At 42.6% G+C, this 25,739-nt stretch overlaps 1 protein-coding gene across 1 annotated transcript; it reads left to right on the top strand.

Moving 5' to 3' along the window:
• The first annotated feature begins 1,643 nt into the window (after nt 1-1,643).
• xkr9 (XK, Kell blood group complex subunit-related family, member 9) lies at nt 1,644-25,438 on the top strand. Its single transcript, XM_048528641.1, has 3 exons — nt 1,644-2,190; nt 18,180-18,364; nt 22,855-25,438. Exons 1-3 carry the CDS (start codon nt 1,862-1,864, stop codon nt 23,604-23,606), a joined length of 1,266 nt encoding a protein of 421 aa, XP_048384598.1. The 5' UTR covers nt 1,644-1,861; the 3' UTR covers nt 23,607-25,438.
• Nucleotides 25,439-25,739: the final 301 nt, after the last annotated feature.

Below are 25,739 nucleotides of genomic sequence, written 5' to 3'. Positions count from 1 at the left end.
TTTCTGAAGAAGGGTCTAGGCCTGAAACATCAGCTTTCCTGCTCCTCTGATGTTGCTTGGCCTGCTGTCTTCATCCAGCTCTACACCTTGTTGTCTCATGGTACCTACTAAATCAGGCAAGCAGTGTAAAATCGAGTGAGAAAACTCACTAAGGCTCATGGAGGGGAATCGTCTGTGGTGCTCCCCAAAACTGTCACTCCGCCACATTCGGGAAATATCAGTCCAATGTCCAATGTATGATGCACTGAGGGAACAAAGTGTGAAAGCTGGGGCCAAGTCATGGAGGGCAACTGAAGGGTGATGGATTCCACCGAATGGTAACAAAAAATTCCATAAAATATGGTGCACATGATCCTTTTAAATATGTGTCTAGAAGGTGGTACGGTGGCTCAGTGGTTAGTACTGCTACCTCACAGCACCAGGAACCCGCCAGGATTCCACCCTCACTGTGGAGGGTGGAGTTTGCACACCCTCCCCATGTCTGTGTGGGTTTCCTCCGAGTGCTCCCGTTTCCTCCCACAGTCCAAAGATGTGCAGGCTAGCCAGATTGACCATGCTAGATTGCCTGTAGAGGTCAGGGAGGTGTAGATTACGTGGATTATAGGGGGATGGGTCTGGGTGGGATGCTCTGAGAGCTGATGTGGACATGTTGGGCTGAAGGGCCTGTTGCCACACTGTAAGGATTCTACAAGAGAGCAAAGTAACTCTCTTAAATGGACTTTGAGGTGGGGTAAAGTCTGATTATTGAGGTGGCTTTAGAAAACTGGACTTCATGGAAAGAAAATACTTAACTGTGAAGCAATAAATTTCTTTATATCAGAATGCATTCTTTGTAATATTAATAATAATGATTAATTCATTGGAATATTTACATTCTTTGTTGCGGGACCATCCCGCCTTTGGATCTCTTTGAAGCCTATCCTAATTTTCTGCCAAAAACACTTTTTTTAAAATCAAAGACAGAGTAGTAGGAACTGTCGATGCTGGAGTCTGAGATAACAGAGTGGAACTGGAGGAGTAAAGCAGGCCAGGGAGCAGCAGGGGAGCTTAAGTTTCGGGTCGGGACCCAGTTTTTTTTCATACTTTTGTATGCTTTCCCGCTACACGATTGCAGCAATATATAGTTGTGTTCAGTGATACAGTCTCTTGGGTGTTTGCCTGGAACAATGTATCTCCCGCCTATAACACCAGCCGTCTAATTTGATACCATGTAAATTGCGTGTTTCTGTCGGATTACCGCCGAGAGACTGACACGCAAATAGACTTCTTTCTTAGTTCTGGGCTCACGGAGGTGGCAATGTGACATTTCAGTCTTTGGGGCACTTGGCTAGCTTTTTCGAATTGCCAGCGCCGTAACGTTGCATTTTTAACCCAAGGGCGACTTTGTTAAATCCGAGATAACACAGTGTAAACAGGCCAAGCAGCATCAGGGGAGCAGGAAAGTTTGACGTTTCGGATCGCGAACCTCCTTCAGAAAGTCAGGACACGATCAAACATGCAAAGAAGAAGTTTGGGATTGAGCGGAATGTGGTTTTACTCCGGCTCAGAGTGGACGACACAGCAAGTTGGTCACTAAGTCATTTTCAGTTCCTGAATATCTGCCCCACCCCGGGGCTGTGCCCGAAGCGACTTTGCCCCAGCGCCGTAAGAAACCTCCACCGTACGATCAGTCATTCATAACTATTTCTTAAAAATCACATGATTGACTGTAGCACAACACAAATGGTGTTTAATGTTGCATTAATTGGAGCGGCGTTTCCCTGTTCTGTGTAAAAGTGAAAGAGAAGGTCATTTCCACTCAGTTGACAGTCATATGCTGATTCGGTGAAGACTGGATGGATTTTCAGTGAGGAAGTTATACATGGCGGTAAAGATAACCTTTACCAAGTTCGACTTTGCATTGACCCTGGCTGGTTTCTTGCTGTACTTTGCAGACATTGGGACCGACCTTTGGGTTGCTGCGGTGTATTTTAACGACAATGAATTTACCTGGTTCGCTCTGGTTCTGGCGGCGATATCGCTTTCCGCGCTGGTGCTTCAGAGCTTCAGCTGGAGTTGGTATCAAGATGACAGGAAAATTCAGCAGCAACAGAACAGTTCCGAAACACAACACTCCCACTATCAAAGCCGGAGCAGCACCTGTCCCTGGCTGTGTGTACTCCATATCTTTCAGCTGGGGTTGCCAGTAAGGTAGGTACTTTTGACTCACAGAATCCCTACAGTTCAGAAGTACGTCATATGACCCTTCTAGTCCACGCCTATCCCCCTCGAGCAAACAGCATTCCGTCCAGACCCACCCCTTCTGTCCTATCTCCGTAACCCTGCTTGTACCATGGCTAATCCAATTAGCCAACACATCCCTGGACGCTGCAGACTATATTTGAGAGGGAGAAGCTGGAATCAGATGTAACGGTGTTACAATTGAGTAAAGGTAACTACAAAGGCATGTGGGAAGAGTGGGCTTCCCTGATTGGAAGGTGAGCCAAGATGGGAAGAGAGTGGAACATCAACGGCAGGCATTCCTGGGGATAATTCGGGAGGCAGGGCAGAAATTCATCCCAAGGAAGAAGAAACACAGTAAGGGGAGGATGAAGCAACCCTGGCTGACAAGGGAAGTCAGGAACAGCATAAAAGCAAAAGAAAAAGCATATAATGTGGTGAAGATCAGCAGGAAGCCAGAGATTAGGGAAGCCTTTAAAAATCAGCAGAGGATAACTAAAAAAGCAATAAGTGGCTGCAGGATGAAATATGAGGGGAAGCTAACTAGTTTTGTAAGCAACGATTGCAAGATTTTTTTCAGATATCTGAAGGATAAGAGAGAGGCAAGAGGTAAGTTAGATTGGAGAAGTAGTAATGGAGACCAAAGAAATGGCAGAGGAACTGAATGGGTACTTTTCATCAGTTTTCACATTGGGAAATACCAGCAGCACTCGAGAACTTCAAGAGAATTGGGACAGAAGTGAGTCTAGTGGCCATTATGAAGGAAAAGATGCTGGGGAAACTGAAAAGGTGGATATCTGAAGGTGGATCAATCGCCCTGAGCAATTGAACTAATCCCAGAGCTCTGAAGGAGATAGCTGAGGAGATTGTAGAGGCTTTGGTGGTGATCTTTCAGGTTTCAGTGGAGTCAGGAGCGTCCCAGAGGACTGTAAAATGGCTAATGTAATACGCCTGTTTCAGGAGGGAGGGAGACGGAAGACAGAGAATGATAGACCCGATAACGGCCCGATAACCTGACCTTGGTCATTGGTAAGATTTTAGAGTCTGTTATCAAGGATGAGATTGCATGATACTTGGAGGTGCGTGGCAAATTATGGCTGAGTCAGCACAACTTCATTGAAGAAGGTCATGCCTGACAAATCTGTTAGAATCTTTTTGAGGAGGTTGGAGGTAATGATCAAGTTAGACAAAGGAGAGCCAGTGGACATGATCTGTTTAGATTTCCAGAAGTCCTTTGACAAGGTGCCATGCAGCGGGTTACTAAATATGATAAGAGCCCAAGGTGTTAGGGGCAAGGTACTGGCATTGATAAACTGGCAGAAGGTAGGGATAATGTGGTCCTTTTTGGGACTCATGGAGTTCTACTGCGGTCACTTTTTGGACGACACCTGTTAATGTTATACATTAATGATCTGGGCGAAGGAACTAAGGGCATTGATGTAAAGTTTACAGATGGCATAAAGATAGGTGGCAGGGCAGGGAGACTACTGAAGGACTTGGACAGGCCAGGAGAGTGGTCAAAGATTAGCAGATGGTATACTGTTTTGGAAAGTGTGAGTTTAGGAAGAATTGGGGCATAGACTATTCTCTAAACTGGGAAAGACTTTGTAAGTCAGAAGCACAAAGGGACTTGGGAGTCCTAGTTCAGGATTCTGTTAACATACAGGCTTAGCTGCAGTTAGGAAGGCAAATGCAGTGTTAGCCTTCGTTTCAAGAGGGCTAGAATGCAAGAGCAGAGATGTACTGCTGGGTCTGTGTAAGGCTCTGGTCAGGCCTCACTTAGAATATTGTGAGCAGTTTTGGGCTCTGTGACTAAGGAAGGATGCGCTGGCATTGGAGGAGGTTTACTTGAATGATCCTCGGGATGGAGGGCTTGCCACATCAGGAGCAGTTGAGAACTCTGGGTCTGTACTTGATGGAGATTAGAGGGATGAGAAGGAATCTGATTGAACTCATTGAATGCTGAGGAGGCTTGAATGGAGTGTATGTGGAGAAGTTTCCATGAGTAGGACAGACTAGGATCCCAGGGCATAGCATCAGAATGAAGAATTGCCCCTGTAGAGCAGAGATAAGGAGCAATTTCCTCAGCTAGAGGATGGTAAGTCTGTGGAACTCATTGCCACAGAGGGGCTGTGGAGGCCAAGTCATTGAGTGTGCTTAAGACAGAGATAGATAAGTTCATTATTAGTAAGGGGATCAAGGGTTACAAGGAGAGGGCAAGAGAATGGTGTTGAGAAAAGCATCAGCCATGATCAACTGGTAGAGCAGTCCTGATGGCCTGAATGGACTAATTCTGCTCTGTATCTTATTTCCTTTGGTCTAAGAAAAGCAATTTACAGAAATCTGCAAAGGAGGACCAAGAAACTGATAAGGAAAGGGCAATTAAAGTATGAATGCAATCTAGCAAAAACATAAAAACAGAATGTAAAAGCTTCTACATATATTGTAGAAAAGAAATGTTTGACTGACAAATGGGTGTCCATTAAAAGCAGAGTCGTAAGAACTTGTAACTGGGAATAGAGAAATGGCAAAGAAGCGAAATGATTACTTTGTGTCTGTTTCACCGAGGAAGATGCAAGAGACCTCCCAGAATTAAATCCAAGTGACTAGGGAGAATGAGGATTTGAGAGAAATTAGTGTTAGTAAGGTCATACTGAAGAAATCAGTGGGGTTGAAAGTTGATGAGTCTAAGGATTCGATATTCTACATCCCAGAGTGCAGAAGAAGATGGCTTTTGAGATAGTCAATGCATTGGTGGTCATCTTCCAAAATTCTATGTATTCTGAAATGGAAGCTGCAGTTTGGAAGCTAGGAAGTGTCATTCCAGTATATTTAAGGAGCTATAGACCCATCAGCTATACATCAGTAGTAGGGGCTCTTCAATAATGATGATCAAAATATGAGAAGTCAGCACGGATCTGTGCCTGGCAAATCATGTTGGAGATAATGGAAGTTTTTGCAATAAAATTAATAGAAAGGAGTCAATGAATATAAAACAGAGTTGTGTGCAATATTCCAAATGTGTTCTAACTAAAGTTTTGTACAGCTGTAACAACTTGCCAACTTTTATATTTGATGCTCCGGCCGATGAAGCCAAGTGTGCTGTATGCCTTCTTGACCATCTTATCTACCTGTATTGGCACTTTTAAGGATCTGTGAACCTGTACACCCAGATCCCTCTGTATGTCAATGCTCAAAAGAGCTCTGTCATTTATTGCAAAATTTGCGTCTGGATTTGACCTTCAAAGTGCATCACCTCGCATTTGTCCGGATTAAACTCCATCTACCATTTCTCTGCCCAAATCTATCTATATCCCACTGTATCCTTTGAAAATCCTCCTCACTATCTGCAACTCTGCTAATTTTGGCGTCATCTGCCAACTTACTAATCAGACCACCTACATATTCCTCCAGATCATTTACATATATTGCAAACAACAAAGGTCCAGTACTAGTCCCTGCGCACCACTAACAGTTACTCAACTCCATTCCAAAAAGCACTCTTCTGCTACTACTATGACCAAACCAGATTTATATCTATCTAGTCAGCTCACCCCACATTCGAAGAGACTCTTGACTTCTGTACCAGCCTGACATGGGATACCTTATCAAGTGTCTAACTAAAGTCCCTATAGACAACATCTACTGGCCTTTCCTCATCAAGCTGTCTTGTCACCTCCTCAAAAAACTCAAGCTGGTGAGACATGACCTTCCCCACACAAACCCATATGGCCTTATCACTAAGTTCATTTGTTTCCAAATGTGAGTAAACCCTGTGTCTCATCATCATTTCCAGCAGCTTCCCACCACTGCTGTCAGGTTTACCAGCCTGAAAGTACCTGGACTACCTATGTTTCCCTTCTTAAACAAAGGAACAACATTGGCCATTCACCAGTCCACTAGAATCTGACATGAGGCCTAAGGCTACAGGTATTTCCTCACTTGGCTACAACATTATCCTGCAATAGATCCTGTTTGGTCATGGGGACTTGTCTACCTTTATACCTTTGAAGATATCCAACACTTCCTCCTTCATTTTGTTGACCTACCCGACAATATTCATACACCTTTCCCTAACTCAACATCCCTCATTTCTGTCTCTTTGTTGAATGCTGATGTAAAGTACTTATTAAGGATCTGACCCATTTCCTCTCGCTCCACACATAGTCACCCTTCTTTATTCTTTCGTGGGCCTACTCTTTGCCTAGCTAACCTCTTGCTCCTAATATATGTATAAAATGCTTTGGGATTCTCCTTAAGGAAATAATTCCTCAGAAGTCAGTATCATGTTACCAAGTCACCCTTTGTTTACATGTGGAGAGTCCATGACACTGTTCACGCTTCCTCAGAGCCAGGTCTCGGGGTGAAGAGAATATCTGACACTCCTGTTTATATATGTCAGCCAGGGCTCCCTGATTGGGCTAGATTAACAGTGCCAGTCAGGGAACTCATAATCTATGAGGTCCACCTGGCTGACCTTGATGCAATCACTATATCCCCATCCCTGTGTTTCCTAGGACACAGGCTGAGATTTTTTGTAGCTCATCCTTGGACCTTTTAGCACCAGGTCATGTTCCTACAACTCTGACTCTCATACGGGTAGCATGTAACACACAGTAGCTCGCCTCTTGCACCTGGAGTATTTCGGAAGAAATTCATCCTCTTCTGCAGGTGGCAAAGGTGTCGAGGCAGTGGCAATTTTTCATAGAATCCCTACAGTATGGAAACATGCCCTTCGGCCTGACAAGTCCACTCCAACCCTCAGAGCATCCCACCCAGACACATCCCCCTATAACTCACCTAATGTACACACCCCTGACCACTATGGGAAATTTAACACGGTCAATCCACCTAGCCTGCACATCTTTTCCACAGTTGGAGAACTGTGAAGGCCTGCTTTGAGTCTCCATCAGACAGCTGAGGAGACAGTCAGAGGGAACATCAAGCAGCATTTTTTTTGGGAACTGGTTGGGTCTGCCATGTCCATCTCAAATTCTGAGGTATTTTCAAAGCTTGACGTAGCGGGAGATCCTGTGAGTTCTGGAACAGTCAGAAGGGCTGTCAAGGAGTTGAGCACATTTTGCTCCCCAACTATTTGCCAGTCTGCAGCTTTCATATTGTCCATATGCTGTTCAGGACCTGAACTTCATACGTCACTGGGCCTGATCTTGCATTGACCATGCTTCTTTCCTATGCAGGCCCATTCCTGTGGCTCCTACACCAAGCTTCGTTCCCCAAAGTAAACTGTCTCTCTCGCCTAGAGGAGTCTTCTGTCTGACATTAGCGTTTCTGATGCTGTGTCATCCTCACCCACAGGTTCAGGAAGATCACCTGGTACAGTGTCTTCTTTCCATTAGCAACTCTGCTCAAGCTATCTGTGTAGTTGCAGGAGGGATGGTCCACTAATCAAACTGGAACTGGGACAGTTTGATATCAAGTGAAGCTGTTGGCTGTTTCTTTAAGATTGCCTTCAAAGTTTGGACTGCTCTTTCTACCAAACCATTGGATAATGGATGGTATGGAGCTGTCCTTGCATGCTGAATGCCATTAGACTTCAGGAAATACTTGAATTCCCTGCTGGTAAATGACGGCCTATTATCTGTGACCTACATTTCTGGGACTCTGTGTATTGTAAAAGAAGCGTGTAGTTTTTCTATTATTGTCCCCTTATTGGACGAATGAACTCTGCACGTCCAGCCACTTTGAGTGGCCATCCACAATGATCAAGAACATTGAGACATGAAAGGACTGACATAGTCAATGTCTAACCAAGTCCAGGGTTTACACAGCCATTCCCACAAATGTGGGGTATCTGTTGGTGGTAATTTTTGCCCTTGTTAACACTCTGGGCACTGCCCCACCAATGCAACTATGTCTGCATCCACCAGACATAACTTCTCATCAGCATCTTCATTTTGGAAACCCCTGGATAACCCTGGTGAAGTTTGGCCATATCTGGCAGCGACCTTTGCTTGGGACGATCACTGTTGCCCCACGTAATAATATGTTGGCTTCTACTGTGATTTGATCTCTCCGGGTTCAAAAAGGTGTCAGTTCTGGTCGTGACGGCCCTTTTATTGTTCCCATCATCACCAGATATTGTTGTCCTGCTAGGATGGGACCTTTCTGTGTGTACAGTCTGTTATTGTCAGCTGTGACCGGAAGGGTGTCCAGAAAATTTCAAACCAGAACGGACTGTTGCAGTGTTGGCACCACGGTGGTGTACCTGACAGTGGGAGGCAGCTCAAGGCATCCACATTAGCCACTTGGCCTCTTGGATTGTGTTTCAACTCGTAATTGTATGTGACTCTCATCGCCACTGAAATAACTTCCCAAAGTCTGGTATCTCATCACTAAGTCACCCTTTATTTACACTGCGTAGTATGTGACATTGACCCAGCTAGCTCACAGATATTCCCTGATACTTTTGTTTATATCTGTCGCCAGGGCTCCCTGATTTGGACCAGGTTAAAAGTCTCAATCAGGGATCTCTGGGATACATAGGTTGGCGGACTGTGAAGGCCTGCTTTGAGCCTGCATCAGACTGGTGAGGAAACAGTCAAAGGGAACATCAAGAAGTTTATTTTTTATCTTCAAAGGCGTTCAGAAGATGGGAGAGATGGAAATCTGTCCAAACTCCAGAAAATCATGCAGAAACTACTTCAGCTGCAGACAACAGGGATCAGTGTCATGGAGGGTTTCCAGGAGGTGAAGAGCAATTAAACATTGTTATTTGCCTCAGAAGCCTCCAACATAAGCTTCTGGTCCAGGATCTGCACTGTGGAGCAGGAAGAGATGTGCTCGCATTTCTTCTTCCAGAAGATGCATGAGGAGAGCTCTGTGCTCAGCAGCCTGAAGGGAGAAATGGCTCAACAATGTCATCTCAAGCTGACATCCCGAGGATCAGGAAAACCTTTTGTGCCAGACTGTATGACACAACGCCCACTGACAGCATGCCTCCCAGCTATTCCTGTCCTTTACCTTAGAGCTCTTAGACAACAGCATGTGGGAGAGAGTGGACTAGTCCTTATCTCTGGATGAGCTGGCTGGCTCATTAGAAAAGAATCAAACTCCCAGGAACGACAGCTTACCGGCCGAGTTGTATTCAGCTCTGTGGGATTTGATAGGGTAGGACCTGCTGGAGATGGATGACAGTATGCTTCTGGCAGATATCACACATGAATCCATGAGGAAAGGTATCATCACCCTCATCTACAATCTGAAGGGCTACAAAGATGAAATTAGAAAGTAGTGACTGATTCCACTGCTGAATGCAGACTGCAAAATCTTATGAGGGCCACCAGGCTGACCTCGTTCCAACCACTGCACAAACTTTATGGGATTTCATCATTGTAGGGGTGTAAAATATATTACAATCACCAACCAACTCATTATTTTATGCAACAGTGCTCCCATCGAATGAATTAGTTTGGCGATTATGATTGAATATAGTAGCACAAACAACACTCAGAGCAGACTACTGCTGATAGTAAATTATTCAAGACAATTGATTCCAAGGTAATAATACAAAAAAAATTAATTGCAATTAGATTTGGTAAACTATCAGAGCATCTCAGCAAGACACTGCATCCAAAATGAGTGATCAACTTGACCTGTATGTTTGTAATAATAGTCCTCCTTGAATTGCAGTGTAGTTCCTGGTATTCCTTCTGTTGTTCTCCTTCTTTGATGAGTAACGTTCATAGACAAACTAAGAAAAGGGCTTGGCGCGGATTTGTAAAGGGCAAATTATGTTTGACTAATCAAGTTACATTATTTTAGGAATTAATCTAGATGGCTAATTTGGGAATGGTATCGGCTGTTGCTACGATCAGTCGGAGGGAGAAATTGCTCTCCTCCGAGTTGGTCACAACAATATTTTACATTTTCTTCTTTTTAGCACGCAGCAAACTTCAGTTAAAATATAATTAATAAGAAAAAAATGAACCTGTCAAATCACAAGGTTTTCTTGAGTTTAAAAAAGAGACTTCCATTACCTACAAATCCCCCAAAAATGAAGTGTGACACCCAACACTGCTAATACATTTAAACAGAAGTGGAGGAGTGAAATATTTAGCACAGAAAGGGAAGTGGAGTCTTATTGAACAAACATGAGTAGCTTTCTGAAATACTGTTTCTTCCAGGTGCCCAGCCGACTAAGTTCCTTGCCTTCTTACCTGTTAACCTCTTAAAGGAACATGACTGCAATCTTCTATGTACAAAAAACATCAAGGTGCTTCAGTTGAATTTAGTTAATCTTCCTACTGTTAAACTTTAATTTGAAAGCTGAAAATTATACACTGGAATACATGAACTATGAATTAAATATTTCCAATCGTTGCAAAAAGCATTTGACCATGAAAATTAATGAGTTCATAGAATCCCTACACTATAGAAGCAGGCCTTTTGGTCTCTACTAACAATCCAAAGAGCATACTACCCCACATTTCCCATGGCTAACCCACCCAACCCGCACATCTTTGGACAGTGAGAGGAAACCTGTGCAGACATGGGGAGAATGTGCACCCCAAACACAGACAGTCACCCAAAGGTGGAATTGAACCCAGGTCCCTGGTGCTGTGAGGCAGCAGTGCTAACCACAGTATCAGTCTAAATTAGCTGGAAGGCTAGTGTGCACAAACAGCTCTTTCTTTCTTCGTTTTTCTTCCACTTTGCTCCAGGTTATCCTCAACCCCTCAGGAATATTGGACTGGAGTTATTCCTGAGAATGCATTTTTAGCACCTGCTACATGATATCTCTTCAAGTTTCTTCTGTTATCTCCTTTTATTATAGGTGGATCAGCAGGGATTATTGGAGGACCTTTCTATCCATTCATGGTTTCAAATTAGCTTATAAAATACTTAGCACTTTGTCTGAGCAAAGGTTAAAAATCCTGCCATTAACTTCATCTACCTCCCCTTATCTCCTAAACACTTAGTAAATACCTTCTTCTGGTTTACCTGAATCACACTTACCTCATTGTTTGCTAATTACGTCACAAGCAGTTCTCCCTGATGAATTTCATCCTCCTAGTAATGTGCTGGCTCCTGTGTTAAACTAACTGCCAAAAAGTTTCATTATTTGTATCCATTACACGTTTTATTTATATCTCAGGCTGTTTCTAAATCCAGCTAACAAATTATCAGAATGGTCATTCAGTTCAGTTTTTATTATTCCTTATCAGGTTGTTGAACCTTAGTACTGTTCACTAAACTAAATTCTAGATATTTTTCTATTCAACCTCTTCGGAGATGTTATTACATACTTCTGGAACAGATGGCGCTTGGATCCAGACCTCAAGAACAAGATGGCATCAGAGTCGGGTTCCTGAGCTGGACCTCATCCTCTCCAACGGCAGTTCATTTTTTCTCTCTCTTTTCCTGTTTTATTTCTTTCTATACCTTTACTCACCTATTGTCCTGAGCTCCGATGGCATTGGCATTGGTGAGAACCCAGCACAAACGTCGAGCGGGCCCAGAGGAGAGGGTGAGCCCTATATGGACCTCGGGGGAGTCTTTATTTACTTCCATGGAGTGAACACTGGACCTGTCATTGGAATCGTTGGCTGCTATGTTGGCAAAGCTATCGTCTGCAAGTGTAGGCCCAGCGACAAAAAGATGGTGCCTGAGGATCGGCAACTGTGTAGGTTGGGCCCGGCACTGGTTGCATTGAAGTGGCAGCAGAAGCTGGACCCAGCAATGAGAGATGCATCTCGGATGCTGATTTGTCCGGTGCAGGCAGCCGCAAGATGGTGGCAGAGGAGTATCAGCCCAGCGATGAAAGATGACACCTGAGGATCGGCAACTCTGATGTTTTTGGGTCCAGTGTAGATAGAAATGAAGCAATGTAGGAGGGATGGTTGCACAGGTATAGCTGATGGTGACAAGCTGGCTCGGGACTGATGAAAGATACAGCTTAAAGACAGTCCATATTTTTTCTCTTTCTTTTCCCCCCCCTTACTTTTAAATTACTCAATTGTGGGAACAAATGTAAGCTTTTCATTGTTTCAGAGGTAGTAGGAACTGCAGGTGCTGGAGAATCTGAGATAAGAAGGTGTAGAGCTGTAGGCCCGAAATGTCAGCTTTCCTGCTCCTCTGATGCTGCTTGACCTGCTGTGTTCATCCACCACGACACCTTGTTATCTAAGCTTTAAATTGTATTTTATTTGTATTCTTACTGTAAAATTCATGTGACAATAAAGTCATTCATTCATTTACTCCTGACCTTCAGCTGGCTTCTATCATACTTCCACTCCTCAGTAAATGCACAATCTTCAGAAGTGTCTTAACTAAACAAGGCTAAATGAAAAGCCCAGTGTAGTTTTGTACAATAGTAACTGATTTTAGATGTCTGACAGTTGCTGTTCAACCATGCCTCATCTTTCCCTTTTTGGTCTAACTATTAATGAATAATCATTCCACTAACTTTGTTCTCCGGGAAACTTAGCTAATTTTTCAGTAAAATCATTCCTACAGCACCAACTTCTCCCATCATCAATAATTTCTAACACACTCCAGTTGTCATTGGCTATCATTCGCTAAGGAGTATGTTTGTCCACCTCGGAAATTCCGTATCACTTGTCATGGGTTCTGTGGGTCCTTGTGTGACTGAGTACAATCACAGAGCCTTATCTCTAACCACACATCAGAAGGTGGAATTGGACCTTGGCTTGAGATTGTTGGCAATCCTTTCTCCGTTTCCTTTTCTGTACTTCCCCTTGCTGACAGGGGTTCTTAATGAATTGTGCCGCTTCGTACATGGGTTTCCTCCAAGTTGGTTTCTGGTTTCTTTTGCATGAGGGTCTCCTGTGCGTTGGCATCTATATTGATTTTCTTAAAGGAAGACATCAGGGAGTCTTTGAAATGCTTTCTGTGCCTTCCTCTCGTTTGAGTGCCTTCCCTAAGCTGGACAAAAAGTGGAAGCCTTCTTTGGCTTCACTTAAGGCATCAAGGTTGGAGCATTGCCACCCATGACCATTTCCTGCTGGTTGTTGGCAGGTTGCAAATCGAGAGTCATAAGGTAGAGCTAACAGGGAGCTCCGAGAGCTGGTTGTGGGATGCAGTTGCGGGGAGGGGAGATTTTGAAGCTTGTGAAATCCAAAATCACCCCTCTCCCCCACCCGCATCCCAGAACCAGCCCAGCTCGTCCCCGCCTCCCTAACCTGTTCTTTCTCTCACCTATCCCCTCCTCCCACCTCAAGCCGCACCCCCACTTCCTACCTACTAACCTCATTCTGCAGCCCCCCCGCCTCTCCCCGCGCCCCCTCCCCCTGCCAGCTGCCTTCTTCAATGCCATACTGGTCTGAAGTTAAGGACTTCCAGATCTCACGATCATGTCCCGGTCACCTCTCACCCAATGCCAATGTTGCTTTATTGCAGTGTGAAATGACTACTTGGGCGCAGTACAAATGAGTGTGCCCATCTACATTAAGAAAATATTCATCACAACGTGAAAACTAATTTTAAACCAGTGAGTAACACGCTGACTTTTGTTCCAACATGCTGATAATAAATTTGCTGAAAGGATCAAATTTCAAAGTAGGCATTTTGGAATATAAACAGATCTCTATTGATTCCAGAAGGAATAAATTATAGGCTATGTAAATAACAATCTCATATACATTTGTTTGTACCTAATATCAATCTGCTTATAGTTTTACCACAAACTACAGCTGATCATTATTATACAAGCTACTTGTTAGACCTCAAATGGAGTATTATGTTCAGTTCTGGTTGCTGCATTATGAGGAGGATGTAAACTCATTGGAGACAGTGGAGAAGCAGTTTACACGAATGGTTTCAGGGACAAGGAATTTCAGTTCTGGGGATAGATTGAAGAAATTGGGACTGCCCTCTTTGGAGAAAAAGGGTTAAGAAGATTTGTTAGAAGTTTTCAAAATCGTGAGTAGCTAGATGGAGTAGGTAGGAAGAAGCTGTTTGCAGTTGAAAAAGGAAAAAGAATGAGAGATTTGAAGTGATCTGCAAAAGAAGCAAGTGAGAAGTGAGGAAAATATTTTTCACTCGGCTTTGAATTAGAATTAGCCTTAATGTCACACATACTCGTGTGCACATGGAAAAGTTTACAAGTGGTCACTTACGGTGATATCTTAGGTACAAAGGTACCTAGTTACAGAATCTTAAGTGTAAATTCTGAGGAAAAAAGTAGAAAAGTAATGAAATAAAAAGTCCAGCACTACTGACCTTCAAAAGTACAAAATCATAGTAATAATTTACAAAAATGAAGAAATACGTATTCTGAATAACAGAGAGTAGTTAGGGTATAGTTTGTACTGCCTTGAGGTATGTTGAAGGCAGGTTCAACTGGGGCGTTCTTAACTATTTGGATAAAAATACTGTGCAGGAATATGGGGAAAAAGTAGGAGATTGGCACTAGGTAATGATGCTCATTAACAATGGGCTGAATGGCTTTTTGCCTGCACCGTAACACTTCAGTGATTCATCCAAAACATTTAAGCCTACACACTTGCCTGCATTGATGTTCATACGTACTTTACTGTCATTACCATCAAACCTCACTGAACTCCAGCCATGTGATTGGTTAAATCCTTATCTTGTGCCTCCCAGCTTCATCACATGCAACACATTCCATTAAGCCACCACTTTGTAACACATTCACCATTCCTCCGAGTGGGCAGGTAAATGGAGCTCAGTCCACAAACAGATCATCCATCGTCTTATTGAATGGCAGAGCAGGCTCAATAGGCTAGGTGACCTATCCTTGCTTCTGTTTCTTATGTTCTTGTGGCTCCTTATTCACCATTCTTTCTATTCCTGCTTCCCCTAGGCTTTTGCATATTGGAGCGTTCTCTCTCAGCACTTCCACCCAGTTGCTTCTTCTTGCCTTCAAAACTCTTCTTAAGATCTTATTGTTTAATTTCTATGCCCACTTCTTTCTTAGAGTCATTGAGACGTACAGCATGGAAACAGTCTTTTCGGTCCAACTTGTCCATTCCGACCAGATATCCTAAATTAATCTGCTCCCATTTCCCAGTATTTAGACCATATTCCTTTAAGCCCTTTCTATTCATACATCCATCCAGATGCCTTTTAAATGTTGTAATTGTACCAGCCTCCACCACTTCATCTGGCAGCTCATTCCATACATGCACTATCCTCTGTGTGAAAAAGTTGCCCCTTAGGTCCCTTTTAAATCTTTCCATGCTCATCTTAAACCTTAGGGCCTCTAGTTTTGGACTCCCCACCCTGGGGAAAAGACCTTCACTAATCACCCTATCCATATCCCTCATGATTTTATAAACCTCTATAAGGACATCCCTCAGCCTCCGATCCTCCAGGAAAATAGCCGCAGCCTAGTCAGCCTTTTGCTATAGCTCAAACCTTCGACCCTCGGCAACATCCTTTTAAATCTTTTCTGAACCCTTTCACATTTCACATTCTTTTGCTGTTTTGATGCTCATTCTTTTCTCCATTGCCCTTTAAAGTGGATATTCTCAACTGGGGTCCAAGGTCACATGCTCATCTGTAGAAACAGCACAGGTATAATTGAAATGTGAGCCATTAGGAAGGAGCAGTGTGGGACTGCCACATGTGCGAGTGAAGAATGGGATGGCTGTCTCCTGTAGGAGGGTCAGGTGCAGTGAAAAGCAGACAATGTCTTCTTCATTTATCTTCCTGATGTGTGACCTTTAATGCTGCTACACAGCCACAACAGAACATCCATTTCACTGTATCTTCAATTAAATACCCGTTATCTTAAAACATTATGCAAACAGTCTACACACAGCACTTTTCTAAGATGAGTATAACATTACGTGGGAAGGTGGGGCCTGTATAAGGTTGCATCCAGGCAGAACTAGCAATGAATTCTTTCAGGGTCACTCGCCAGTACAATGGCTCAGGGGTTAAGCTAAAGGGACAGCGAGCTCAGCATGCGGACAAGAGTCGAGGGAAACAAGGATGGAAATGAAAGACAGGAATGAAGGAAACAAAAGTGGAAGGTAAAGGAAACAAGCGCTAGCCACAAATAGGGCTAGACTGCAAAGAAGTTGAAAATGTCCAAAGTATGAAGGTACTGTGTCTTAGTATGTGGAGCAAGAAGGAAGTATGAACTATTGGCAGAAATAGTTATTCAGAGTTATGAGTTGGCTATGATTCTCGAGATTTGTCTATGAGGTGACCAAGGCTGGGAATTGAAGGAATTCAACTTTTCGGAAGGACAGGCAAAACAGAAAAGAAGATGGGGTGGGGATATTAGTGAAGGATGAAATCAGTGCAATAGCAGGAGGGAATATTGGTGCAGGAAATCTCGAAGTGGAATCAGTCTGAGTGTAGCCAAGATCAAATATCGAAAATAGGAGCAGTAATGCATTCAGTCCTTCAAGATTGGTGAGCAGTCAGTATGATCATGGATTATCATGCAACTCAATACCTAGTTCCTGGTGAGTCCAGGAATTGAGAAGTATATTCAAATCCTTCATGAAAGCATTCAATTATTAGATTCAACCACTTTCTGTAGTCAAGAATTCCACAGGCTCACCACTCTCTGGGTGAAGAAATTTCTCCTCATCTCAGGCAAGTTGGATTGGCCATGTTAAGTTGCTCTTTTACGTCCAGGGGTGTGCAGGCTAGGTGGAATAGTCATGGAAAGTGCAGTGTTACATGTTCAGAAGTTGAGTACAGACTTGATAGGCAGAATGGCCTCTTTCTGCTCATAACAGACTTGAGTGTCGAAGATCATATTCATGTAAACAGAACATTGTTTCAGACCTGAGAGATTGTTAACCTGAAACACCCTATAGGACCTCAGGCCTGAAGTAACCCACAGAACTAACCCAAAACTCTTCCTGGTCTAGGCAGCAGAACTAGGGGCCTCAGGAAGCTGTGGGTTGGCCCCAAGATTTCCCTGGCGGCTGCATGGTTCTCATTAATAATGATGTTTGCTTCCATGGCAGGGGAATATAGAACCTAATCCCTCACTGATCAACAGTTTGTGTCTGTATATGACCCAAAATAAAATAAAGCACAGCAGATACTAGAATTTTGAAACAAAAACAGAGAATCTGAGCAGGTCTGGCAACATTTGTAAAGAGAGAAAACAGAGTTAATGTCTTGAGTCCAGTGTCCCTTCCATGTGTGATCTGTGAATTTCCTCTGGGTGTTCCTGTTTCCTCACATAGTCCAAAGATGTACAGGTTAGGTGGATTGGCTGTGGGGGAAATGCCAAGTTACAGGGATTGGGTAAGTGGGTACGTCTAGATGAGATGTTCTTTGGAAGGTCGGTGTGGACTTGACGGGCTGAATGGCCTGCATGCACACTATAGGGATTCTGTGATTCTTCTGTCAATTCCGGGATCTCTGGCCAGTGGAACATTGCTCTGGGAATGATGCATATTAAAATGTATGTCTCAACTCCCATATAAGATAGCATTCCTTTAGTTATATCTGATTTTCATTAGCTAGATATTGGAAATACAATATGTACTGAATATCTTTTTAGGAGTATCTCTTAACTTTATAGAGTGCCCCATGGAGGCAGTACCATTTTGGAGGGGTAGTGTACCCATTAGAAATAGTTCCAAGACATCATCTTTGGGAAGGTTAATGGCTAATGCAGGCATCAATGTGCAACAAAGGTACATAGACACTTCAGATCTCTCAAAAAGATCTGTCACTAGAAGTGAGAGCTAGAGGACTGATTTACGTTTTATTCTTGTGAAATCTCAGACAACGTGCTCAAACACCAAAGTAGACTTTCCACCTCTGTACTTGGCACCCACTGGTTCTGGGGGACAGGGGGCTGCCACGAATCCTCAAAACTCTGATCCCTCTCCTTCCTGAAAATAGAATGAAAATCTGACAGTTACTGAACAATTTGGTTTTGTGGAATGCCCCGAATCATTGTCTATGACTTGGCAACAAAAATTCAGACTTATGTTGTCTTATAATTCTGAAAATGCTTTTCTCTTTCCATTTTAAAGGTTCTGCAAAGCACTTCGGCTTGGATACAAAGCAGCATTTAAACAAGGAGACACTGATTCTGCCATCTATGCACTAGCCGACTTGAGCATGTTACGATTATTTGAGGCATTTTTGGAAGGTGCACCTCAACTTGTTCTTCAGACCTTCATTCTTCTGCAGTCCAAAGACAGTAATTTTATTCAGTGTAAGTTCTCAATGTGGTGTTTATTTTCGGCATTACTGACTCCAGCAACAGATTTTTTTTTAATTTACCTGGCCTACAGGGGGTTTTAATTCCACTGTCTGATGTTCAGGCTTGATTCCGGAGGCCCAGCATTTTATCAGCTGAGCCTTTGGTTGGCAAGAAGCCAGTCATGGACAGTTGCTAAGATAGAGCACTCTAACACAGGAATTGGGTGGTGCTGGGGATTACCATTGCTCTATTCCCTACAAGGGCAATCAGACTACAACAGCTCAAGAGGGCATTCACCACCACCTTCTAAATGGTAATTAGGTTTTGATTCTCCAGCATTCACAACCCATGAATTAATTTAAAGAAAAAAATTCTTGGTGGTTTCTTGCTTGTCTTCCGTTGGGGCTTGGGAATCCTCACAGACACTATAGATTACCCACTGTCAGGCACGTCTGGTTTTGCACTTTAGAGGAATTAATGTGAGTAACAAAAATGATATGAGGGAAGTTTTCATGCAGTGAGTGGCTAGGGTTTGAAATGCACTACCTGAGACCACAGCAGAGGCAAGCTCATTGGAGGCATTCTTAAGGAGGAATAGACTTATTGAAAAAGAACAATGCACAAAGTTACAGGGTGAAGGCAGAAAAATGGCATGAAGTGAGATCTCCTTTTGGAGAGACAGTGCAGACAGAATGAACATTTTTCTTCTGCACTTGTAACCTTGAGCCTGTGATTCAGGGAGATAGAGTTGGAGGTCTTTGCTCACTTGATGATGAGCTCCAGTAATTGTTACAGTAGCTCTGACCTTTCCATTCTGCATTTACTCCAGGCTCTGTTCAGATGCTAGTCCACTCCATATAAGTTGAGGGCTATGAGACTTTCTGAGAAGGTGGTCACAGAAGTTTGTAACCGCTCGAGAGAAGGTTTGATTTCACACTTTAGGGCAGCTTTGGTTGTTCCAAAATTCCCATGCATGAACAACTTTTTCAGGGCCTATTTCCAAGCCAACCCGTTCAAAGGTGCTATTACACACTTGTGGATCAGGTGGAACATGAAACCATGGCTTCCTGGTTGAGGGATAGGTTAACCACAATTGATGCCACAAGAATGGTTTCAAGGATCTGGACACTTAACAACAGCCAGTCAATAGAGCATCACTGTTAAGCCAGTCATGCACTACTGCTCCAAGTGATGAATAAGGACATTACATTAACTTCAATTTAAGAGAATCATGGAATCATGTAGTGTAGAAAGAGGACATTCAGCTCACTGAGTCTGTACCAACTCTCTGAAGAGCATTCCACAACCCTACCCTCTTCCAGTAATCCTACATTTCCCATGGCTAGCACACCTAACCTGTACACCCCTCTCTACTGCAGACAATTTAGCCTGGACATTCCACCTGACCGGCATTTTGTTGGACTGTGAGATGAAACTAGAGTACCCAAAGAAAATCTACTGAAATATAGGGAGAATATGCAAACTCCACACAGACAGTCATCTGAGGCTGGAATCAAACCTGGATCACAGGCGTTGTTAGATAACCTTGCTAGCCGCCATGCCTCCCGTCCTAAACAAATTTTCTTTCTTCCCAAACAAATTTTATACGCCATTGTACTCAAACACCTGTTATTTATTATCTAAAATAAAAAGACATTCAGAAAGAAGCAAACACTATTCACTCTCAGTTTACATATCTATTTATTCATCTCAATATTATTTTCCCACCACTCATGTTTCCTCTATAACTAGGTATATTTTTGCTTTCGTCCAATCCATGTGCTTCTATTCAGGAACAGTCTGTAAGATGGAAGTGGCTGAGGCCTGGCAACTGATTCTTTGTAGCTGGCTGTTGAGTTTGAGATGCTTCTCAATCTGTATGTGCCTGGAATTTCAGACTTTAGTTGCGTCTCCTCTTTGTTGGCACAGTGGGGAAACAGTTTGAACTCTGCGGAAGAGGATTTTATAGGAGTGAGAATGTGGGTGACCATGAAATACCTGTGCCATTCCCTGATCATGGTCTCATTCCTACTATGCGATCAAGGAACTGGTCGAACCTTGGTACACCGAGCTCTCTTTAACATAAGGCCAGAGCTGGTTTGTTTGAGTCTGATGATGTATTTTTTTCTTCTGTGGCCTTGCGTGGCGTATACATGGCGTGACTTAGCTTCTTGCTGTCTGTAGACTGTGAAGCGTCTGGCTTAACTCTTCCATCGAGACTGATTTATTGCTGTCCCCCTTCTTCCTTTATTCATTACTGGGATGAGGGTGTCGCTGGTCAGGCAGCATTTGTTGCCCATCCCTAATTGTCCAGGGGGAAATTGGAAGTCAGCCACATTGCTGTGGGCCTGGAGTCACGTGGAGGCCAGACCAGGTAAGGATAGCAGTTTCCTTCCCTGGAGGACATTTGAATAAACCTATCCTAGTCATTCTGCAATTTATTTACATAGAGAAGGAAATTTGGAAAGAAATGACCAGAATTTCTGCTGTTTCTTCCTTGAGCTTGTTCAGTAGCCCAGAGTGCAAGTTATTGGATCTGGTGATAAAATCTCTACTATACTCACTGTGAAATTTCTACACATGATGCCTAGAAGAACTTACTTACATAATACATGATCCCTGGACACTTTGGCATGGCCAATCCACCTAATCTGCACATCTTTAGACTGTGGGAGGAAACCAGAGCACTCAGTGGAAACTCATGCAGACACGGGGAGAATGTGCAAACTCCTCACAGACAGTCGCCCAAGGGTGGAACTGAACCCGGGTCCCTGGCACTGCTCATGACTGAGCCACTGTGCCACCCGATCTGTTGATCCAATCCATGGTTGCTGTGCTAAAAAAAGAGAGGCTTGCATTTTATAACACTTAAAATCTTAAAATGCTTTACAGTCAATGATGTACTCTTGAACTACAGTCATCATTGTAAAGTAAAAATTAAAATATTACTTTTTTCATTCTATTGGTATTGATGACAATGTTGGTAGGTACTTGTTATTTAAGCTTGTTTGGCTGATATTTGGGGAATGATTTAAAAGGGACCTGGGGGACAGTTTTTTCACACGGAGGGTGGTGCAGATATAGACGAGCTGCCAGGTGGGTACAATTACAGTGTTTAAAAGGCATTTGGACAAGTACGTGGATAGGAAGAGTTTAGAGGGATAAGGGTCAAATGTAGGCAAATGGGACGCATTCAGCTGAGGAAACCTGGCCGGCACGGACAAGTTGTTTCCATTTGGTATGACTCTATAACTTAAATTACTGAAAAGGTACATCTTCCAGGTAAGAAGATATTACTGAACCACATGCAGTTGAAGCAAGAGCATTGAACATCTTACTTTAGTGGCTTGGAATTGAAGTAGTGTGAATAAAAATAATGTGAAGTATATTGTATTTTCTGATATTGATCCTGATGTGCAATGACTTAGAAATGTTGGCGTGCTTAGAATTGCTGTTTGTTAATTGTAGTGATTGGAATCAGGTTGACCTCATTGACTACGAGATCCTTGATTGGGGTTAGTAACCTGAGCCATTCAGGAATCCCTGGCTGGCCAATATAACCTGGGGATTTAGAATCTCCTGAGTTTAGGGGTCTGACTCTGAGCTGGCTGGATGCAGCCAGTGTACTCCTGCAGAAGTAAAATAAAGGGTGACCTGGTAGATGGGTGATCATGGGAACTGCAGATGCTGGAGAATCCAAGATAATAAAGTGTGAAGCTGGATGAACACAGCAGGCCAAGCAGCATCTCAGGAGCACAAAAGCTGACGTTTCGGGCCTAGACCCTTCCGAAACGTCAGCTTTTGTGCTCCTGAGATGCTGCTTGGCCTGCTGTGTTCATCCAGCTTCACACTTTATTAACCTGGTAGATGGGATCTGGTTTTTGTGCTGTTATTTTAGTTTGTGGGCCCCAGGCTGATCCTTTGTGTGTAGGCCCCAGGCTGAGCCTTTGTGTGTAGAACCAGGCCTTTTTTTTTTGCATTGGGCCTTTGTGTGTAGGCCCTGGGCTAAAGTTCTTATTTAGGAAATAAAAGTAAACTCCATTTAACTAGTCAGAGATAGTAAGAAGTGTCAGTGCTGGAGTCAGAGATGACACAGTGTGGAGCTGGAGGAACACAGCAGGCCAGGCAGCATCAGATTTTAAAGAAGGGTCTCGATCTGAAACATCAGCTTTCCTGTTCCTCTCATACTGCCTGGCAATGCTGTGTTCCTCTAGCTCCACACAGTGTTATCCATTTAACTAGTGATGCAATTGTCAATAGCACAGTAATTCCTTGTATTTTGTGAAAATAATTATGGTTTTGCAAAAATAAATATAAACAGGGGATTTAGAATCTTCTTAGTTCAGGGGACTGTCTCCAACCTAGCCAGCCACAGCCAGTGTACTATGCACGTATAAATAAGTGCTGACATGGTGACGGGATACCAATCTCTGTGCAGTTATTTCAGTTTATGTAATAAAGTATTTCAGCTCTTAAGGGCTTTGTTCCTTTTTCTTCTGCAGATGGATCTGTGATTGCATCGTTTACGAGCATTTCATGGGCGACTGTGGATTACTACGCGGCACTGAAAAGATCTTTGCCCAATCCAAATTTAACTTGCGGATTCCCCGTTGTGTTTTACTTTCTTTATAAGCTGTTGACAATTAGTGCCACAATTTTGAGCATAACTCTACTGGTTAGTCTACACATCTTAGCTGTTGTTGCTTACCTACTAATTCTGTGGTCAATCATGATGGTCCATGTCGTGAGGCAGGAGACTACATTTTGTAATTCCAAATGTCAAGAAATTATTTATAGAATAGTCGTTGGTATCATCCTAATTTTCACCTTTTTCAATGTAAAAGGTCAGGAAATAAGACTGACTTTGACTCTGTATTATATATTTAAAGTCTTTGCAACTACTTTCATAATAAGTTTATGTTGGATACTGAAGGGTTCTTCAGTTGACAAAGGCTACGATTTATCAATTAGCATGAGTATAATGCTATCATTAACTATTGGGATTGTTTGTGCTGTGATATACTATAGATGTTTTCACCCTCAAGTTTATTCAACGGCTGCAACTGATGAAGAATCTAATAATTCTCACACCACTTTACAATTACCTGCAACTCCAGATGAAGTTGATGGATTCCAGCCTGAAAATTCAACAGCTACACTTAACAATGTGAGCGAAAATAGGGATGTAATTCACTCATCAGTCCCTCAATCCTCAAAAGTAAACAGAAGAATCACAAATTGTTTAAGAGAATAATTAAATGAGGATTGGTCATAGTCTGAATTAACACTTTCCATGGGTGGGGCGTATTATAATGTGGGACTTGAAAGGATCCTTTTTTAAATGCAGATTCCAAAAGTGGTTATTGTTCACAGTTGGGAAGCTATGTTTTTACAGCTAATCAATGAATTGTTAAAATGAAGCTTTGCTTGTGATTTAAGTAATATATTAAGATGGTTTGTGCCAAAACTCAGAAGTAAATTTACTCGGTAGCGCTGACTGATGATCCTCCCCTCTCAAGCAATACAACAACAACTTAAAATAACCACTCATCTAATCTCACTGGATCTTTTGTTAAGTAAAATAGGAGCATTAGCCTGAGTAACCAGCAGCACATTTGAGAAAGTTAAGTGCTTGAGTGCAAAGTGCTTGGAGACGTGACAAGGATCTAAGCTCACATTTCTCACAAGTGAATACAATACTATTTGCCGTAATTTATGTAATTGTTTATGCATGTCCTTGGGTGTCTCAATCAATAATACCTAACAGTCATATCTAAAATATAGGTATGTATTTATGAGCTAAAACAGATAGGTTGCAGCTAACTAGAAAGACGAGGTCCATATGTTCAGTAAATGCTAATGATGCAATATACAAATGTTTGAGCAATATTGGTATTGGGTCAATTGCCCATTAGTCGCTTCAGAAAACAAACACCCTGACAAAATGAATTCGATGATTTCATATTCATGTGCAGCTTTCAGTTTACAATCAAACCTTAAGCAAGTAATAATTTATCCAATGCTAAAAAAGGTATACCAGGTATACAAAAAAAATTTCAAGAAGTCTCATGACAAGCAAGGAGTTGAGACATTTAGCTATATTATTCAAGGAAAGAGATCACCAAAATTCATAATATCTGCTCAGCAGAAAGCAATATCTGGGTTAAGCAAATCCAAACAATCTATCAATTTCCCATCAACCATGCAATTAAATATTAACAGGAGCGATTTTGAAGCTAGGTCACAAGTCACTTTTTATTGCTTTGTTCACTTTGTAATGAAACATGTTCCAAGACAGAAACAGAAATTGCTGGATATGGTCTGCAGGTTTGGCAGCATCTGTGGAGAGAAATCAGAGTTAACGTTTCAGGTCCAGTGACCCTTCTGCAGAACTGTGATAATATGATAATTGATATGACAAACACAATGGAGGAGAGAAGTTGCACATATATAATACCTTTGCTGTCCTTAGGATGTCCTAATGTGCTTCATAGACATATTTAACTATCATTATAAATGATAATTACTTAACATGCTGCAAACAGCAATGAGATAAATGTTGATTGGTCGAAAACACCCAGGATATCTCCCAAGGGATCTTGTAGTGGTGTCCTTATCCCTGCCTATGGGGCCAGGATTCCCATTTCAAATCCCATGTACTCCAGTGCCCTGTAACAATGTCACTGAACAGTTTGTCTGGAAAATATGTACAGGACATCTAAACATTGTCATGAAGTCATTGACATCCACCAGAAACTGGTTTAACATCACATCCAAGGATTGGCCCCACCCTGTGCTAACCTGGGATGACAACCAAATTGATGCGCTCTGGAGTAAAACCGCAAACATAATCTGGGATCAAAGGCAAGTTTGTTTCCAGTGAGCTGCAACTGATATCTAAGCAACTAGTGACCAGTCAAATCAAACCCAGGCAAGGTAATGCCGATTTATATTAAATCCTTCTTCTCCCACAATGAAACATTCGCATCCTGAAGCCCGTGACACTGTTTCACTTGTACTATGGGTTTTCAAACAGGAGTTCCTGACATCTCCTGATTGCTATATTTTCAGTATTTATTCTTGCCATCTTCTGTCATTTTGAATAAAACATGTTTTTTTATTGAAACATTGTGCCAAACAATTCCTTTTGGGTTGGTGAAATTATTGTTTAGAGCTTCACACAGAAAGTCTCAGGGTGTGGTTAGGAATGGCTTGGAAATGATCTTAAGAAATGAATTTTGCAGATGGTTACAGAACATTCTGAAGGGGCAGGGTGAACAGCCAGAGAGCATTGTGCACATCGGTGCAAATGACATAGGGAACAAAGGACCAAAAACAAAGTTGCTGGAAACGCTCAGCAGGTCTGGCAGCACCTCTGAAGGTAAAA

The sequence above is a fragment of the Stegostoma tigrinum genome, chromosome 5, assembly GCF_030684315.1.
Source record: "Stegostoma tigrinum isolate sSteTig4 chromosome 5, sSteTig4.hap1, whole genome shotgun sequence".
NCBI classification, from domain to species: domain Eukaryota; kingdom Metazoa; phylum Chordata; class Chondrichthyes; order Orectolobiformes; family Stegostomatidae; genus Stegostoma; species Stegostoma tigrinum.
The sequence above is the reverse complement of the archived record's forward strand: the minus strand, read 5'-3'. Positions and strand labels throughout refer to the sequence as shown.

Excerpts from the sequence above, each read along its gene's own strand:
- xkr9 (XM_048528641.1), top strand. The coding sequence starts at position 1,862 with ATGGCGGTAAAGATAACCTTTACCAAGTTCGACTTTGCATTGACCCTG. Across the intron at positions 2,191-18,179 it reads CAGCTGGGGTTGCCAGTAAG|GTTCTGCAAAGCACTTCGGC; the intron begins GTAGGTACTTTT and ends TCCATTTTAAAG. Across the intron at positions 18,365-22,854 it reads AGACAGTAATTTTATTCAGT|ATGGATCTGTGATTGCATCG; the intron begins GTAAGTTCTCAA and ends TTTCTTCTGCAG.